This window comes from Capra hircus, chromosome 28 (genome assembly GCF_001704415.2).
Source record: "Capra hircus breed San Clemente chromosome 28, ASM170441v1, whole genome shotgun sequence".
NCBI lineage: Eukaryota > Metazoa > Chordata > Mammalia > Artiodactyla > Bovidae > Capra > Capra hircus.
Genome location: NC_030835.1, coordinates 2,933,546 through 2,952,921, shown reverse-complemented (window position 1 = coordinate 2,952,921; position 19,376 = coordinate 2,933,546). Strand labels below are relative to the sequence as shown.

At 42.2% G+C, this 19,376-nt stretch overlaps 1 protein-coding gene and 1 long non-coding RNA gene across 6 annotated transcripts in view; both read left to right on the top strand.

The window, feature by feature from the left end:
* The window catches only part of MAPK8 (mitogen-activated protein kinase 8), a 98,415-nt gene extending 86,668 nt beyond the window's left edge, over window positions 1-11,747 (top strand). For 3 of the 5 annotated variants that reach the window (XM_018042428.1, XM_018042427.1, XM_018042431.1), the window contains 2 exons: window positions 1,216-1,293; window positions 7,223-11,747. In XM_018042428.1, coding sequence (XP_017897917.1) covers window positions 1,216-1,293; window positions 7,223-7,368 — 224 coding nt within the window. In that variant the 3' untranslated portion in view covers window positions 7,369-11,747. Of the gene's footprint in view, window positions 1-1,215; window positions 1,294-7,217 lie in introns of all 5 variants that reach the window. The other 2 variants (XM_018042429.1, XM_018042430.1) reach the window with 1 other exon arrangement.
* On the top strand, window positions 12,719-16,837 carry LOC108634158. Its single transcript, XR_001917447.1, has 3 exons — window positions 12,719-14,659; window positions 14,914-15,042; window positions 15,356-16,837. It is a non-coding gene; the product is annotated as an uncharacterized LOC108634158 (long non-coding RNA).

Genomic DNA, 19,376 nt, shown 5'->3' with positions numbered 1-19,376 from the left:
CAAAGTAATGTCTCTGCTTTTTAATATGCTGTCTAGGTTGCTTTTTACAAAGAGGTACTGTTTTCTCTCTCTCTCTTTTTAATCCGCCTATCTGGAATGCTTATCATTCCTTTTTGTTTCTTAAAGACATCTCCCGTTCTTGCCTCTATCAAGACGTCCTATTTTTCTTCTTCCTAGCTCAAGTAGGTTACCACCGCAAGCAGACTTTGGTGTCTCCAGCTCTTGTATCCACTTATTTTGCCTTATTATCAACTTGAATATCACCATACCCTGTGATCAGAAGTCATTTATCAGACGTCTAATCTAATGAGTTGCAGACTCCTTGAAACTCTGTGCACGCTTCCTGTGTCCACGTTTTTCTCGGAAGAGCATCCGTCGCTTTTATGCAGCCCTCAGAGAGCTTCATGGCCTGGGAAGAGTAAGGGCAGTGTTAGCACACTCCAGAAAGGCCTTGAGCTGATAGGCAGACTCATGAGGCACATCACACTTGACATCAGATCGCGTCCAAGAACACAGGGCAGGGGCCAGATACGCTGCAGGGTAGCATCTGCTCTTTCTCTTCAGTTGGAGTGGCCCTGCCAGCCGTCCACCCGCCGTCCAGAAGCCTAGCTAAGGAACGAGATGCTCGTGGAGAAATCCGTATAGTAATGATAGGCCGTGCTTCAGCTCAGAAGGTGTGGAAGGATAGGTACCTGATTCTTTCCCTTTAATGAAAATGTATTTGTATTCTCTTCTGATTAAAGAAGGTTCCATATACTCTTGCATTTATATCTTTTAACAGGTATCTGGGTAAGTACCTACAGTGTACCATGCTCTGTGCCAGGCTCTATTCTCTATTGGGAAATAGGAGTTAGTAAGACAAACTTGAATCAGGCCCTCATGGAGAGAATTAAATGAGCATTTTTAGTATAGAATGATAGAGTATAAAGTCCTGGTGGAGTCTAGAAGATAAAACTTACAACCTCAGATCTGCCTTAATCTAACTTTTGGAATATTACAACAGAGATTTTTTTTCTTTCAATATAATTCATGGTTGAGGATCGATAAATTGTTATTAACACCTTTGAACCTTTGGTTGACACTTTTCAACCTTCTACCATTGCAAGGACACCTTTTGAACTATTTAATGTGTGTGAAAATTTTTTGTTTAACATATACTTATCTTGGGAGATTGCCTGTCAGACTTTGAAAAGTTTTTATTTACCTCTTTTTCAGAATTGATATACAAAGAAGTTATGGACTTGGAGGAAAGAACCAAGAATGGAGTTATACGGGGGCAGCCCTCTCCTTTAGGTTGGTTACAATATAAGCTTAGTTATGGTTACAGTTTACTTCTTGTGTTGTGATCTTCAGCGGCCTGAAACTTTCAGTTCTTTCTCTATTTGCTGCCATTAGTATCCAAAGTTCAGTAAATGCAAGGAGTACAGCTTCTGTGGTTAAATTTGAAAGCACTGGCACACTGTTCTATCAATACATTGTACTAATGTATCAGTAACTGACTTCATAAAATGCACATCTTTTTTCTATGATACTGACATCCCAGTGAAGAACTGAAATTTAAAATCTTTTTTATTGTTGGCATTATTGTTGTTAAAACTGCTGTCAGAAGGTATTCTATCTCTTAAGAATGTTGGCTTTGTATGAGTTAAACATTTTCTTTTATCATAAGCTCATGTTAACTTTTAGTACTTGTAAACGTGGGAAGAATTTAAGGGAAAAGTTAGGTGACATGTACGTAGTAAGTACGTACCACAGGATAGACATAGGTGGTTTTTGTACTTCGTTTCATTCAGCCCCGGAAAACCCCAAGGAAGGGATTTTTATGCACATTTTACAGATGAGGAAACAGTTGAGAAAAGTTAAATGATATAAGACTACAAATCTTTGGTGTAGAAAAGTGAATACTTAAAGCCATGTTTATCAGTAACTTCAAGAGGGCGTGGTTTTTCCAGCATCCAGTTTGGTCTCTGGCTGAGACTTCTGGCTACAAAGGTTAGGGAGAGATTAAATTTGAGCTGAGTCTTAAAGAATACTGTTTCAACTGATAGGTCTTGAATTAGAGTAAAACTCTGTCGTTTTAATCATCCTTCTAAAACTCTTATATAATAATTCTAAGAAAAAAATTGGATATCATATCTAGCATCTTGTTTATGAAGTAATATTTATAACTGTAGTTTCAGGTACCCAGTTTTTTGTACTGTAAACATATATTTAAATAATTTTTGTAGCTTTCTATGACATTTTTGCTTATATTTTAATTCTTTGTTTTTTAAACCCTTGATCAGAAATGCAGTCTTCCAAATTATAATACAGATTCTTTTGCAAATATAAATTGAAAATATAAATTTCGACAGCTTATACCTACAATTAGTTGTAACAAAGGGTCTATTATAAATGCTTTAATAACTGAGTTAATTAATTGGCTTTGTAATTGATATGCAGTAGTCATATAAGTGAATTGTTCATGATGGAGGCTCAAATTGGATTTGAAAAATCCATTATTTAGGAGAGTTTTATACTTTAGCATAATATCCTAGTCAGTGGCACATCGTGTCAAATGTTTGAGTAAACTTAATCACCTCATGAGATAGATACAGCAGTTGTATTTGTTCTTAATTTATAAGTAAAAATTTTGAATCTTAGACAACCTTTAATTTAGTGACTAAGTCAGTGAAAGGACAGGACTACAAGTTTCTAGACATTTTCTAGATTCTCAGTTACAGCTTGCAAAGAGTGTTAGTAAATTAATGCTGTAAAAATATTCAGTTCTTGATTATATGCAAAACAGAAGAAACAGTTGACTTACTCAAAATATCAGGAATTCATAATACCATTTTGTCTTGATTTTAAAAAGTAAATATATAATTTAGCCCCCTGGATTTCATCTTGTCTTTATTTTGGTTTAGGTAATATTAAAATGAGTTTGCGTCCCTATGAGTATGTAGACAGTAACAGAGAGGGAAGTGGTAGATACCTGAAATTAAAGATATCACATCCAGAAATTGAAGACTTTCAGATACAGATAAATTAAAGATTTTTCCATATTATTGCCATTCAGAGAATTTACTGAGAATTTACTATATTGGTTGAAAGGTCAGAAATAAACAAGTTTTTTTCCCTTAGGTATTTGATTTTCAGATTAAAAAGTTAACTTTAATTTATGATGCATTTAAATTTTAATTTTTATTAGATTAAGAAATTTGGATAAAATAAAATTTGGATAAAAAATAGAGGCATGAGAAAGTATATGTGATAAAACACTTTGATGATTTGACTGTTTCAGTACAGGTCTTTGAAGCTATCCATGGGATTGTATACTCTTCGGTCAGAAAAGGTGCATCCTATAGTGCTGTACAAATTGAACTTTTTTTTTTCTGAAGTGATTTTAATCTGTAGATGAAAGACTCTAAGTGATACTCAGAATTGAACTTTTAAAAGTTTGGTATCATCATCTCGCTGTGACTGGGAGCCCGATAGGCTCCTGGGTCTGGAATCCGAGGTCCTCACCCCTCCTGCTCCTCTCTCCTGCCGGCCTGAGGCATCCCGTGCACCTCCTTTCCCAGTGTGCCTCCCATTGCCTGCTCCGTCCCTTGAGGTTTCATTCTCCTCTGTCTCCCAGCCCCTGCCCCAGCGCCCTAGAGATTTGCCTGTTCCAAGGCCTCTAGTTAGTTCATTGCTGGACTTGAAGACAAGCTCTCAGAGGACCATTCATACTTTAATGTTTTATTTCTTGTCATTGGACAGAAAGGAGGGATAATTTGAAACACTGAGGTACTGGGTTCTGGAGCAGTGGTTTTCAACTCGCTAGGTTTTAACATCACTGGGTCCCTGAAACTCACCCCTAGAAGTTTTTATTACTCAGTTTGAAAACTGTTGCTTTTTATTCCATAAATGTGTTCTTAAGAACTTCTGTATAACTTGCATTATTTAATATACTCATATTTGGAATGATTCCTATTTAGTGATCATGTAGTTCAAAAGCTCTTGTCCATTGCATGAGGCACGGGTCATATTCCCCGCCCCGTAGTGTCATTTCTTCTTCCTGACCCAGTTGCACTGTGAGAATGTTTCTGTAGGTTAAGTATTCCTCTTACTTTTTAAAATCCAGGAAATGCTTGTTAGGCTATACTTTTGGTAAAGGAAAAGAGTCTCCCCTACTTTTATCTCTTTATGAAGCCCATGTGTACATTTATCAAGTACTTATTAGAACGGAAATAGCAAGACCCGAGTTTCCCTATCTGGAGCACTTGTGTGGCTCTGGCAAGTCATGTAACCAGATGGGGCAGCTGGACCAAGGATCCTTCGAATTAAAATGATTTTAATCTTTGTCCTGGCTTTTGCTTTAAAACAGGATGTATCAGAAGGATGGTTTGTACTTTACAGTGAGAAGATGTCATGAAGCATTTTTTATTAGGGCAAGTGTTTTATTAAAAACATTTATTTTATTGAAGTCTAATTGATTTACAATGTTGTGTTTCTGGAGTACAGCAAAGTGCTTCAGGTATCCGTATATACAGTAGTTTGCCCTTGCTCATCTCACACTCCCTGTCCAGCCACCCTCACCCCCCCTGTTTTGGCCAACTACCAGCCTGTTCTCTATGTGAGTCTTTTTCTGTTTCATAGATAAATTCATTTGTCATATTTTAGAGTCCACATATAAGTGATATCATATGGTAGTTGTTTTTCTGACTTAGAATGATAATTTCTAGGCCATCCATATTGCTGCAGATCGCTTTATTTTGTTATTTTTTATGGCTGAGTAGTATTCCAAGGTGTGTGTCTGTGTGTGTGTGTGTGTCTGTGTGTGCGCGCGCGCACGTGTGTGTCTGTGTGTGTGCGCGCGCGCGCACGTGTGTGTCTTTGTGTGTGTGTGTGCGCGCGCGCACGCCATGTCTTCTTTAGCCGTTGATCTGTGTCTTGGCTGTTGTGAATAGTGCTGCAATGAATGCTGGTGTGCATGTGTCTTTTCAGATTATAGTTTTGTCTGGATATATGCCTAGGAGTGGGATTGATGGATCATATGGCAGTTTTCTTCTTAGTTTTTTGAGGAACCTCAAAACTTTTCATGCAAAGATGGGCACAATAAAGGACAGAAAGGGTATGGACCTAACAGAAGCAGAAGATATTAAGAAGAGGTGGCAAGAATACACAGAAGAACTATACAAAAAAGATCTTCATGATCCAGATAATCATGATGGTGTGATCACTTACCTAGAGCCAGACATCCTGGAATGCTAAGTCTAGTGGGCCTTAGGAAGCATCACTATGAACAAAGCTAGTGGAGGTGATGGAATTCCAGTTGAGCTATTTCAAATCCTAAAAGATGATGCTGTGAAAGTGCTGCACTCAATATGCCAGCAAATTTGGAAAATTTAGAGGTGGCCACAGGACTGGAAAAGGTCAGTTTTTATTCCTATCCCAGAGAAAGGCAATGCCAAAGAATGCTCAAACTGCCACACAGTTGCACTCATCTCACACGCCAGCAAAGTAATGCTCAAAATTCTTCAAGCCAGACTTCAACAGTATGTGAACTGTTGGATTTTAAAAAGGCAGAGGAACCAGAGATCAAATGGCCAATATCCGGTGGATCATCGAGAAAGCAAGAGAGTTCCAGAAAAACATCTACTTCTGCTTTATGACTATGCCAAAGCCTTTGACTGTGTGGACCACAACAAACTGGAAAATTCTGAAAGAGATGGGAATACTAGACCACCTGACCTGCCTCCTGAGAAATCTGTATGCAGGTCAGGAAACAACAGTTAGAACTGGACATGGAACAACAGACTAGTTCCAGATAGGAAAAGGAGGACGTCAAGGCTGTATATTGTCACCCTGCTTATTTAACTTATACGCAGAGTACATCATGAGAAACGTTGGACTGGAAGAAGCACAAGCTGGAATCAAGATTGCCGGGAGAAATATCAATAACCTCAGATATGCAGATGACACCACCCTTAAGCAGAAAGTGAAGAAGAGCTAAAGAGCCTCTTGATGAAAATTGAAAGAGGAGAGTGAAAAAGTTAAGTTAAAACTCAACATTCAGAAAAGTAAGATCGTGGCATCCGGTCCCATCACTTCATGACAAATAGATGGGGAAACAGTGACAGACTTTTTTTCTTGGGCTCCAAAATCACTGCAGATGGTGACTGCAGACATGAAATTAAAAGACGGTTGCTCCTTGGAAGAAAAGTTATGGCCACCTAGACAGCTAATTAAAAAACAAACACATTACTTTGGCAACGAAGGTCTATCTAGTCAAAGCTATGGTTTTTCCAGTAGTCATGTATGGACGTGAGAGTTGGACTATAAGAAAGCTGAGCACCGAAGAATTGATGCTTTTGAACTGTGGTGTTGGAGAAGACTCTTGAGAGTCCCTTGAACTGCAAGGAGATCCAACCAGTCCATCTTAAAGGAAGTCAGTCCTGAATATTCATTGGAAGAACTGATGCTGAAGCTGAAACTCCCAATGCTTTGGCCACCTGATGTGAAGAACTGACTCATTGGAAAAGACCTTGATGCTGGGAAAGATTGAAGGTGGGAGGAGAAGGGGACGACAGAGGATGAGGTGGTTGAATGGCATCACCAACTCAGTGGACATGAGTTTGAGTAAACTCCAGGAGTTGGTGATAGACAGGGAAGCCTGGCGTGTTGCAGTCCGTGGGGTCACAAAGAGTCGGATATGACTGAGCAACTGAACTGAATGGCAGTTTTCTTTTTAATTTCTGAGGAACCGTCATACTCTTTTTCCATAGAAGCTGCACCAGTTTACATTTGTTAGGGCTGTAGTTTTTTTTGACTGTTTGAGTCATACATTCCTTGAGATCCTCTCTACAGCAAAATGCAATACAGACAGTTTTGCATGTATTATCAGTATTATTCACACACAGTCTGAAGCCAGTTCATGAATCTTGCTATAGGACTGTTTCTAAATATTGCTTGGAGTTGAGAATTCTTGTCTTGAATAATTCTTGTCTGAAATTGAAAAATTAGTAGAAAGGGCAGGGGCTCCAGGTTTCCAGACATTTTCCAAATTCTCGCCCCGTAGCTTGCAGTGAACTGTTTGTAAGTTAGTGTTGTGCTGTGTGTCACTTGTGGTTATTTTTAGTGAGCCTTTTAAAACCAAAAGAAAAATTATTGGCCACTGGAGGCAGTCGGCACAGTACTGGTAGCTCCATCTGCAACTCTGTCTGCAATTGATTCGCTGTTCTGTTCCTCAGCACAGGTGCAGCAGTGACCAGTGGCTCTCAGCGTCCGTCATCATCGTCGTCTGCCAATGATGTGTCCTCAATGTCAACAGATCCGACCTTGGCCTCGGATACAGACAGCAGTCTAGAAGCGTCGGCTGGGCCTCTGGGCTGCTGTAGATGACTACTTGGGCCTCGGGGGGTGGGAGGGATGGGGAGTTGTTTAGTCATTGATAGAACTACTTTGAAAACAATTCAGTGGTCTTATTTTTGAGTGATTTTTCAAAAATGTAGAATTCATTTTGTAGTAAAGTAGTTTATTTTTTTTAATTTCAAGTGATGTAATTTAAAACTTAAGTTGTGTTTTAAAACAGCAACAGAACTGTGTATTTTTGCTGTAATTAACTGTATAATGTAAACCTAATTATTTTATCATGGTTTAAAATTTTTGCATATTTGCTTTATCTTATGCTGCTGATTTTTTTTTTTTACTGAATTTGTAAGATTTTGTTTATCAAAGCAACTATTATGTGGTGACTTGCCTATATCATGAATTATTTAAGATTTTATAGTTTTTTTTATTAGAATTTATTTCAAATGTTTTGTTCATGATGCTATCCTTTAGGGTTATGTGCTTATCAATGAAATAACCCCAGAGGAGTGAGGGAAAATAACCTGTAGCCAGTTATATTCAGGAATAACTACTGTAAATGATGAACGTGTTTTTTTAAAAAAAAACCTCCAATATTTGCTACCTGCCAATTCTAATTTAGTTACATACAACTGATAGGTAATCCTATGTGAATTTTGGCAAAAGCCCCATCATCTGAATGGCAGAATAACTCAGAGCATGTCTTTGAAAGTGTTGGGCGTCTACCACCATCTTCCTATCCCCGTATCCCACCCACCAACAGTGCAGTAAGAGAATATGGTGTTTTCTGCAAATTTGTGGCATGCTCAAAGCTTATGATCACATCAAGTCAAGAGGATACTTCATGAATAATACATTTCAACGCAAATAAACAGATGGTTCACCTGTACTAGCTGTGAGCCTGTTTTTGTATCCACTGAGTTAATCTACTCAGGCTGTAGGTCCTAGCAATGATCTAGAGTCTGGTCTTTCTCTTTCCTACAGCCTCGGGCCCTTGGACCTATTCAGTCTCCTGTTAGAGTGTCAGTCAGTTGAGCACCAGTTCTCAGGGTGTTTCTGGCCATTTGATTCTACCTGTGGCGTAATCATATTTATACTAGCTGTTGGGAGGTTCCAAAGCCTACTTAGATTTCTGTAGGTGATGTATAAAATGAGCAATATACCGTTCATCTGAAAATAGTAGCACACAGCCATATATAGGATATCATTTTCTAAGGACTGTTTCTTCATATTGAGCAGAGCAGGCATAAGTGGTAGTTATTTAGTCTGAGTCTTTCATTTTTTTTAATACCTAATTTTCAATAAAACACACGATGTGGATGTTGAATAGTGTAAGAATGGTGCTGCTCCTGACAGTTGTATGTTAATTGTTTACATTTTATATCTGCAAAATTATTTCTCTATAACAGAATTTTTTTTTAAGTAAAATGTCATTGAAGTCTCATTATCTCTGAAATATGTTGTCTGTAATGCCCCAGGCACTTTTTATTATTTTTGGAACGAGAGGGATTTCTTGTAATGAACTGGGAAATGCATACTTAAATAAGCAAAAAGTTCTAGGCAGAATGCCCGATGGAATTAATGACCAGCAGGAGCAGGAACTGGTGCGATGCAACGTGTGGCCTATGAAAGTCCACTTGGCATGGTATTCGTGTATTCAGTGCGCAATTCCTTTTGAATAAGGTGTTTTAGGTCATTGTTAATGTGCAATATATAGGATCAAAATACATTAACAGCCATTTTATATGTTTTAAAATAGTAAGATTGTTTTTGATTGTTTAAGCCATGATTTCCAGCCTCTTTCGAAGTGGCAGTCTTTTTATTCCTTTTCTACTCATATGACAGGGTGCATTAATTTTATTAGTCAAAATAAAGTTTTGAGACTATGACACCTCTTGAATTGTAGAAACAGGATTGGATTTGCAGTTTCAGGAGAATTTGAGCACGAATGTGTTAAGTTTTTATTAGCTTGACAGTTAACTAGCTTTATTTCTATAGAATAGATTATTTCACTGTTGCACTTTAACAACTGACATGCTCCCAGAAGATTCCCTTCATTTTCTGCTTCCTTGCTGATAAGCCATCTCTTGGCGCAGGTGTTGGTTAAGCAAGGAAAACCAGGTGTTTTAACGGTATCATTTGTTGTAAATGCCAGCTCCACTTGCCACCCAGCATGTTTCAGTTGATTGAGAGAAAACAAAACTCTTAATAGTCATGTAGACTTAAGATACATCCTAAAAACAAAGTCTGTTTAAGTGTTGTGTGCCCTGGGTTTTTAAAATGCAGTATCTCAATACAACTTTCCCTCTTCTCTAACTGTGTCAAATAAGCTAAAGATGGGCTAGTTCTTTTTAGTTTTAGAAGTTTTTGAAACTTTAAAACATCTTAAACACCTTTTAAATAAGTGGAAATAAGATTTCTGTCAAGCAGTACTTAGGTAAAACCACCTTGCTTATCTTATAACTTTGGATTTTCAACTTTATATACTTAATATACCCATGGTCTTACTGTCAGAAAATTATTTAGACCAAGATTTATTATTCAGCGTTATAGGTTAGGAAAGTAATTCTTTCTGTGTATTTCTTCCTGGTTACTACTCTGTGACCCTCTAATATAAACTGACCATTTGTTAAATGATTGTATTGTTGGGATTGCTTAATTATAACAGGCAAAAATAGAGCATCTCAGCGCTTTCGTACTGTTTGCTACGGTTCTCATTTTGTTATACACCCTCAGCCGCTGATTGTTCCTGGTATGCATGCCCTATGTTGGTAAAGGCACAGTGTATCCACACCAGACTTCCTAAGAGAAATGCCTGCCTCTTAAGTGAGAAGGCTGTCACACAACCCCCTTAACAGTAGCAAGAAGCTTGATTGCATGTAAAACAGCAGACTTTCCCATAAGCCCTTTTGTTATTTTTTTCCATGCTGATCCTATTGTGTTGTCTAAAAAGGTGAAGGTGAAGAGGATGTGGGTATCTGATAGTGCAATCAGCAGCAAGCGAATGAAGCCGTTTGGGGTTACAGATAAGACTTGGTAGACACTATCGGCCAGTATGTGCTACACTGTGAGGATGTAACTACTCACTGTTGCCTAGACATAAGCCTGTACAACATGTTGAGGTAAAAGCATAGTCTGTTTTCAAGAACACTATTGTAGTTTGTTTGTGAGTGTTGTTCATTAGTCACCCCCTAGCTGCAGAGTGAGTGCATGATGCCCCGTGACCCCAGGAGACTTGCCAGTAGGAAACCCAGACACCACTGTCCTGTCGTTAGCAGCCCTTAAGTGTTGCCTCTGGACCCTTTACATTTTAGTATGCTTGTGTTTCTGCTGATCTCTCTTAGGTTTTTCCTGAATCAGAGGAAACTCATTTTTCCTGAATAGCATGAAAGATGAAGGGGTAAAGGGCATTGAAGCAGAAATGTATAGTTTGGGGTATGATTAAAAAACTGGTAAGGAAAAAAACGTCCTAATTAGTTTCAAACTAACTTGCTCTTAGTTAAGTGCTCTTAAGGAGAGTCTAGTAAGAGTAACACTTCCTGGCCATTTCCGATTTAGATTCTCTTCGTTACTGAAACTTCTGAGAAATATTACCTGTGGATCAGTTTTGCACAATGTTCTATTCTCACAGTAACTTACAAATTAAACTAGGTTTTTATTGAACTACCTCACACTGATTTTCTATGCTTTCCCAAGTAAGCAGTTGCCCTTACTGTTAGATCTTCACTGAGTGTGAATTATGTGTGTGAAGTACTTTATAGCCAGTGTCAACACTATACCAGTAAGTATGTAAAATATATACCTTGCATCAGTAAGAGAGACTCACCTGTAAAATCTTTCACTATGTATCTTAGAAAATTGTGTTAGATGTGCTCGTTGGACGTTATTACTGTCTCTTTTTGTAAGTAGAAACCTGCTCGTGATATCAGTCCATTCTTTACATTTTACAAAAGGAATAAATCTTAGTAAATTTTACGAAGAAATAAATTACTTTTGTAGGCCCGATATTTGGTATATTTTTGAGAAGCTCTTAATCTTTTAGCCGAATGATGAAGTTAAAACTGAACTAGCTGTCTACCTGGACTGTGACATCTATTTTCTCATAGTTTATCCTGTTCAACAGGTTCTGAAACCTGAAACCTAAGTATGATAATCGACATTTGCTTTTCTCCCTGTATGATGCCATTCCTTTTCATTCCGCTCCCTTCCCTGTGTTCCAATCCCTCTCCTCTCCCCTCCTCTAGACAAAACAGAATGGGGCGCTTTGTAGGGAATGCTGAGATAATTATTGTGGTTTTTAATCCTTCATGCCCTAGTCATTAAACATGCACCACTGGAATGTAAACAATGTTATCTTAGTATGTTAATTGGTTATAATATTTTAAATAAAAAAGAAAAAAGTGATATGAAAATTATGAAATTAAGAGTTTTTCATTGAAAACAAAATATAAATTTTTGGTAAAAAGTTTTTCTGAGCAGGTATCAGATTTCCTATGGATTTGGGATTAAAGGGATACTAGGGCAAGTCTCTTAGATTTGGATTTTATATAAATTGTGAAAAGGCTAAACTATCACCCTGGTTTTCTGGTGTTTGAACTTGCTAGAGAAACATTATCTTAAGAAAGGAATTTGCTTCAATGCCCTTAACCTAGTTCTAGTAGCCATGTGAGATAGCAGTCACATGGACCACAGACCACTTGGCAAGAAGTATTTTAAAAGGATCTGTTTCAGAGCCACCCAGGGATTTCAGCTCAGTGCATTTCCAGCTTTGCCATGCAGGTGTTCTCTTTGCCTGTACTAGGCAGGCTAGCAGGCTCATTGATTGCATATGTCCAGTCTGTTGACTCTCATCTATCTTGCTCGACTCTTGCTCCAGATAACCCTCATAGCCACAAGCTCACACCCCTCCTCACCTGAACTCATGCTCGCCTGGTTCTGAGGAAAGGACAGGCAAGGCCAAGTATCCACCTGACCACTACTGCTCCATTAGCTGATGCGGTTGCCAACCTGACGCTCTCTGTCTCATCACAGTCATTGGCGAGACCGCCGGTGATAGACTGGACGGCAAGAGCGGACGACCATGCTGAGTGCCGAGTTAATCTCCACTCGATCGTAACGCCCTAGTGACACCAGATCAAATGAAGTGGTTCTTGTTAATTGCAGCATTACATTTATTTTAGTACTGCTCCTTAAAAGATCCATTGACTGTGTCATTGAAAATTGATCTCTACTGATTTTGTGGATTGAGTTTTTTTTTTTCTTAGCTTTTATAGCAGTATGTCTTTGGACTTCATTTGAAACTAAAAGATAACTTCAAATATGTTCTGTGAAGTTAGACTTCTGTCTGACAATTCATTCACCATTTCCTGTTGTCTCTCTCTCTGCTTCCGTGCTTGGTAATGTATTTCATTTAACTCCATCTGTGTGTGCATATATGTCTGAGACCCTGTGTTAGAAGCTGGGCATGAGAGGTCTAAAAATGATGACACTCAAGCCTAGTAAGCCTGATGGAAATAAGTTTTGAATGGAGGAGCGAAGGTCATGCTGAAGGAACGCAGGGAAGGACTGATGAGAGGGAATGAGGGTTTTTGCAGAAGAAGCATTTTTTCAAGGAAAGTTTGGAGAAGAGGGCATCCCCACGTAAAGGGAGTGAGAAGTGAAGAATGGCCTAGTGGGGCATGACTGTAAGGAGAGAATGATGGGAGGTAAGACTGAAAAGCTGATCAGAAGTGAAACATTTTGAAGAACTTGTCATCATTTTAAAGGCGGTAGGAACTGCTAGTTTGTGAATGGAGTTAGTATGAACAGGCTTAGAATAACTGACTGTGGGCGCGGGGCTGATAAGAGTGGAGGCGTGGGAATTGTGAAGCCAGAGATTGAGAACTGAGGTCCTCTGCGCATATTGAGAATGGAAAATTGGGGATTTAGATTACACCACATAAGTGAAGTTGGCAAGATTAGCATTTGGGGCTCATTGGTCAGCACACAAGAGGTTGTTTGGGGAGAGTACCTTGGGTGTATTTTACAGATTGTACATCACAGCTCATGACGGAACACACTTCAGGTATGGCGTCAGCTTGCCATTTAGTGTTCCAGGAGTGGAAGGGAAGGAAAGATTGCCACCTACTTGCCTGCCAGCCTCTGCGCAGTCTGTTCCCTGATGGAGTCTGTGTCACGCGCCTGCGTGGCCTGCGCCCCATTTTCATTTGTGTCCTTTTGTAGACAGAGGGAAAAGAGAGGGGTTCCTGTTGGATGTAACGTAAATAAGACTTGGAGTTGCCTGAACAGGTAGGGGCATAGTTCTGATTGCTGAGGATCGAGTGAGTGGTAAAGCAGCAGTAAAAAGTACTTTCGAAAAGTTGGCAGGAAATACAAAGAATTATGACAGTGTCTTGAGAGACAAAGGGTAAACTTAGGGGTCAGAACAAGTTGAAAGGGAGAATTCAGAGACACCTGTGCCTTGATGAGACACAGTCCTGGAGAGGGTGGGATCCACTGAGTCTTAGGGGTCCAAACTAGCCTGACCTCCAGATGGAGAGTTTGGTAATCTTGGACAAATCTCAGCTTTGCCAAGCCCGGGGCTGCTTCGTCTGTCGCAGGATGGGAGATAAGTCTTTCACAGGGCTGCGGAAATGATAGACTGTGTGTACTTCTGTCAGGATAATCCACGTAAAGCAAATATAATTGTTGACTTTAGCCGCGGAAAGGAATAGAAATGGTTTAAGATAATGGGCAAATATTGAAGCGAGAGGGAGGAATTTTGTGTGGCCTCCCATTTGAGAACTTAAATACATGCTGATCCCCAAGTCATCCTGTTCATCCCCAGTAGTCTCAATCTTCATGTGGTTGGTAAGAATAATTCTCACTTGAGAGAAATGCCTCAACATCAGTATTGACTGAGGATTTTTGTTTGTTTTTACTTTCTGAGAAGTAGGACTGCTAAACATTGTTCTGATTCTTTTGCTGTTTTTGAGTATCATTCCTGCCATTCAGTTCATTCCAACTGAACCTCCTCCGTGACACATACTTCACATCTTTGTGCGCGTTACTCCCGCCACTTGTTCATTTGAAATCTTCGTGGCTGAAGGCCCGATCCGATCGTTCCTCCTCTGATAAAGCTTCTCTGCAAGGACTTACTCTTTCTTGTCCCTGTTGCATGTTCCCTTGCTGTGTTCATTTGTTCACGCACTCACGGTTCTGTCCTGTGAGGCAGCAGTGTGCTTTATGTCTCTCCTGTTCTGCGAGGCCATCCTGTGTGCTTATCTTCACTGGTGCTTCACCCGGAATCCCTTGGATGGAAGAGCCTGTTCACAATGATTGGAAAGTAGGCATTCAATAAATGTTGGTCTGGATAAGTTATTGACAGAGCACCTATCTTCCGTACTGTGTCTGTCCCCTGAAGTTCAGTATTCACTCCTTTCAAGATCTGCCGTAAAGAAGCTGCACGTAGCTCTGACACTGCTGTAGTAGCGTGAGCATGTGCTCTGACGGCAGACACCTGAAGTTGAATCCGGGCTTCACACTGGTTGCCTCACCTCCAGCAAGTTGCGTAAACTCTTTATGGCTCTGTTTTCTCAGAAGGAGTCAGAGAGAGAAGGTGGTTCTGATGTGGTCCCTCCGTTCATTATCAGCTGCCTTGAAGAACGAAGTACCAAATCCTCACCGGGAGCAGTAACGAATGGGAAGCAGGATGCAGCAAAGAATGAGGTAGGTCATGCTCCGGGCGTTACTGAGAAGGGAACTGGGGAGGTAGCGGGACACCACTGGAGGAGGCCAGAAAGGGCTGGGGGAGGGAGGAGGCGCGGACCAGGCCGCCGAAGTGGGCACCACGCCCCCACGCTGCCCAAGTTCCTGCCAGGACTCGATTCCCAAAGTTAGTTGCACAGAACACTAGTTCTGTGTTGAATTAGTAGCAGTATTCATGGAGAGCTTACTCTGTGCTGGGCATTAAGTGCTGTGACTGAGCTCAGAGTTTTTATAACAACTTTATGAGGTAAGAACTGTTACTCTCCCCTCTTAGGTGATCACACTGAGGCACAGGGATGCTGAGCAAGTTGCTCAGAGCTGCACAACCATGTGGCGGGGCCAGGATCTGAATCTGGATAGTCTGCCTCCCGTTTTCACTCTGTGACCACTGTGCGCCACTGACTGCCTAAGAAGCCTTATGTGAATAAAGGGTTTCGTGCTCAGATAAATTTGGGGGCTGCTAGTTAAAGGTGGGCACGCCCGTCATTTTTCGGGGCTTCTCAGACTCCGGTATGCATTTCCAGAAACCTGCCTCAGCCATGGCCCTGTCTCCCTGCCTCTTCTCTTTGCACCCAGCCCTCCCACTTTTCCTGGTCTTGTTTCTCTTTTTCAGAATCGCCTCTCCTTGTCGTGGCACGCTCTTCTCTCCCTCACCAGGCTCTCCCTCTGCTGGATCACTCTGGGCAGCACACACGTGTGCTCTAGTAATTGCCTGTGAAAGCTCTCCTCTGCCCCCTCCACTTCGCCACCCTGTCTCTGCTTCTCGTCACATCTGCACTTCTGGAAAGACTGGCCTGGGCGCGGGGTCTTCTCTTCAGCTCCCATGCAGTCTTCCATCGGTTCCTGCTAGCTTCTGGCCTGACACTGCGCTCCACATGGCCTGGACCCCACCGATAGTTCCCTGACTAGTTTCCCTGCTGCTCCTCCCTCTGTGGGCAGATTTAGCCACTGTCCAAAATAGCAGGAGCCAAAATAGCCTGCCTTGTTGAGTGCAAGCCAATTCATGTCCGTTTATTTAAAGCCCTTGAGTGCTTTCCAGTATCCCTTCAAATAAAAGTGACTCTTCTGTAAGCGACGGGTCTGCGGGGTCGGGTCCCTGCCTGGCTCTGGCCCCATCCACCTCCCGCCGTGCCAGCAGGGCGCTGGTGCCCGTGCGGACTTCTGCCTGGATCTGTCTAATTGAGCCACTGCCCCTTCCTGTCCTTCAGTCCTGGCTTCAGCACACGGTCAGTGTCTTGTCCGACCTCCCAGCCAGGCAGCATGGCAGCTGCCCCACGCCACTGCTGCTGCCCCTCGCGCGGTCCCTTTGTGATGGGACTAGGCAAGGGTCCTGGGAGAACCCTCCAGGGGGGTGGGGCCCTGCCCAGGACCGACGGGATGTTGCGACTGACCCCATTTATTGCCCACAGATTGGAGCCTGGTTACCTGGACTCTGTTCTAAGTCCTTTTACTGTGGGCAGTGAACCCAGTTCACACCTGGTCCATTATTCTACCAGCCAGGTAAACAGGGAGCGCCTCTTCCACTGTTTCTGTCTTCGCCTCTGTCTCTTTCATATACACACATTCTTAAAATTGTATTCTAACATGGGGCACTTACCAGGCTTTTTAAAAGTAAGCCAACTCATTTTTTTTCAGTGTAGGAGTTAAAATTTACAGTTTTTTCTTTAGAGTAAAACACACATTGTAAAACAATTTAAACATTTTTAGAAGTAGTTTGAGGGCAGAATCCTAGGGGGTTTTTTGTTTTTTGTTTTTTACCAATTTTCCACTATTGTATGTTTGATTCATTGATAATTTGGCAATTTTTTCTTAGTAAGTTGTGGTTACTGAATCTTTCTAAAGCATTTATGTAGGTTTTCAGAAAATTGACTCCCTATCTTTTCACATTTATAATTCATTGATTTACTTAATATTATTTTCAAATTTAAGAATTTACTATTAATCCCTTAATCTCTAAACTTTGATTACAGAGTTTAGTGGCAGGCTTCTAGAGGTCTTTGAAAGCTAAATTTTTTGTATATGTGGTTTTCTTCTTCAGTGGGTCTATAGCCTTCATCAGATCCTCAAATTAATTTTTTTAATTGAAGTATATAGTTGACTTACAGTGTTAATTACTGCTGTACAGCAGAGTGGTTCTTATATATATATATTTTATGTTCTTTTCCTTTATGGCTTCTCATAGGATATCGAATATAGTTCTCTGTGTTAGACACGGGAACATTGTTGTTTATCTATCTTACTTGTAAAAGCCCACATCTGCCACCTGCAGCCTCTCAGTCCATTGCCCCCCGTCCCCTCCCTCCTCAGCAACCCGTCTGTCCTGTGTCTGTGACTCTGTTTCAGAGATGAGAGGCTCGCTTCTCATATTTTAGAGTCCACTAAGCGGGCATCACTAAGTGATACCATATGATCTTTGTCTTTCTGACTTCACTTAGTATGGTAATCTCTAGTTGCATCCGTGTATTTAATATTAAATGATGTCATTGCAGTAATAGGAATAACTCGAATCCCCAGGTTCGGGAGCAGGTTCTATGAATGTAACTGAACTGGGGAGAATGTGGTGGACCGGACAGGGTACTGGGCCAGAGCCCCTCAGTCTCAGTGTGATTTACAGGCGGAGGCCAGTCTGTTTTACAAACAAAATGGAGAGTGCTAATTAAATGGAAACTGGAGGACAGAGTATCTACTGAGTACTGCCTAATTTTTGGAGAAAAACTGAATTGCAGGTCTTACGTTTTGCCAGCAGGTGGAGTGCGGCTCACAAGCTGGTTTGGGCCAAGCACTTGGCCAAAAGCTGAGCCTCTGCCACTACTGATGGCTGAGCAGACAGACAGCGTGGGGTCCCTTTGGGCATTTCTGCTCCTTTCATAGCCTAGCAGCATTTTTTCTCCAGGTCAAAGTTAGCAGAACTGAGGACCATAAAATACACTGGTGTTCTCACCTCTCTCTTCCTGGCCTCAGTTTCTCCACTGAATAGGGAGCATGTGGTTAATTCCTGTGTTACTGAGTTGTTGTGAGCAATCAGTCACTTCGTACTGCTTTCTTTCCCCTTGAACAGGAGGAGGAGGGCAATACTTTACCCCCTGGGAAAGCTGGTCACCCACACTTCTAGGATAGTGATGGGCTTGGGAGCAGATGCAGGTAGTGCTGTCCACTGACCCCACCCCTCAGAGCTCCCCAAGAGAATCCTGGCTGCTGATGCTGCTGAGGGCCCTGGGCAGGCACCTCTCCTCTTGGCTGCTGAGGCCACCAGTGACCTGGCTGAGGGCCCGTCATCAGCCTCCTCATTACCGCGGGAGTTCCTAGTCAGCCTGGGCCTGTGGGCTTGCGCCTTGACGATGGAGAGCCAGCGCTTCTGGGAGCACCAGCCCCCTGGCATTTGGAGCACTGCTGTGATAGTTTATACCCGCCTCCAGGTAGGGGGTAGCTGGCCTGAGTGATTTCTCCAGAGATGGCAGTGAGAAAGTGGGGCACTTTGGTGACCCCACTCCCCGCAAAACCACTGCAGCTGGCTGCTGAGGACAGTGGAAGGTGACAGGGAGGGTGCTGTGAGCAGGGGCAAGTGAAGGGATGGCGCTAGCACTGCCTGCTCTCCAGGCGCCAGCCCCTCTGCTCAGAGGCGGCTGCGTTGCTGCCACTGAAGGTCCGTCCCGAGGAACTCTGGCCCAGGCCTGGGCTGAGTGCGGTGGCAGCCAGGGAAAGGCTTGAAGAACTGCCCCCATGGAGCCTTGAGGATGAACCAGAGGTAAGCAGGCAGGGAAGGGAGAGGGATTGGCATCAGCTCAAGGGGAATCTGCAAAGGGGGTGGGCACAGCTGAGGGGTGGCCGTCACTTGCACTCACCTCTCCATTATGGAGCCATGCCTTCACCCTGCACATACCCAAGGGAGCAGAAGCAGGGAGCGCCGCACCCCTGCTGAGCCCTGACTCATGGGCTCTGGCTCTGCAGCAGAGCCGGGGCCATGCAAAGGACAGCAGGTTACAGCAGAAGGCCGGAGAGAGATTCCTGACAGACACCAGCTGCAGACGCCCAGGCGGTGGGAGGGGGAGCAAGCAGTGAGGAAAACCATCCTGCCTTGAGCGCAGGAGGTGGAGCCGAGAGCACACACATGTGCCTGTTCAGCGTCAGTGGCCATAACACTGGCTGCTCAGAGAGCTCTGTCACCCACTGCCCAAGGTTCCTCCATGCCATCCCACCCGTGGGACACCTGGAGGACTTCCAACCCTGTGAGAAGCGGAAGAGGCCTCTCGGTACCCTGCCTCTGCACGACCATAAAGGAGTCAGGCACCCAGGCA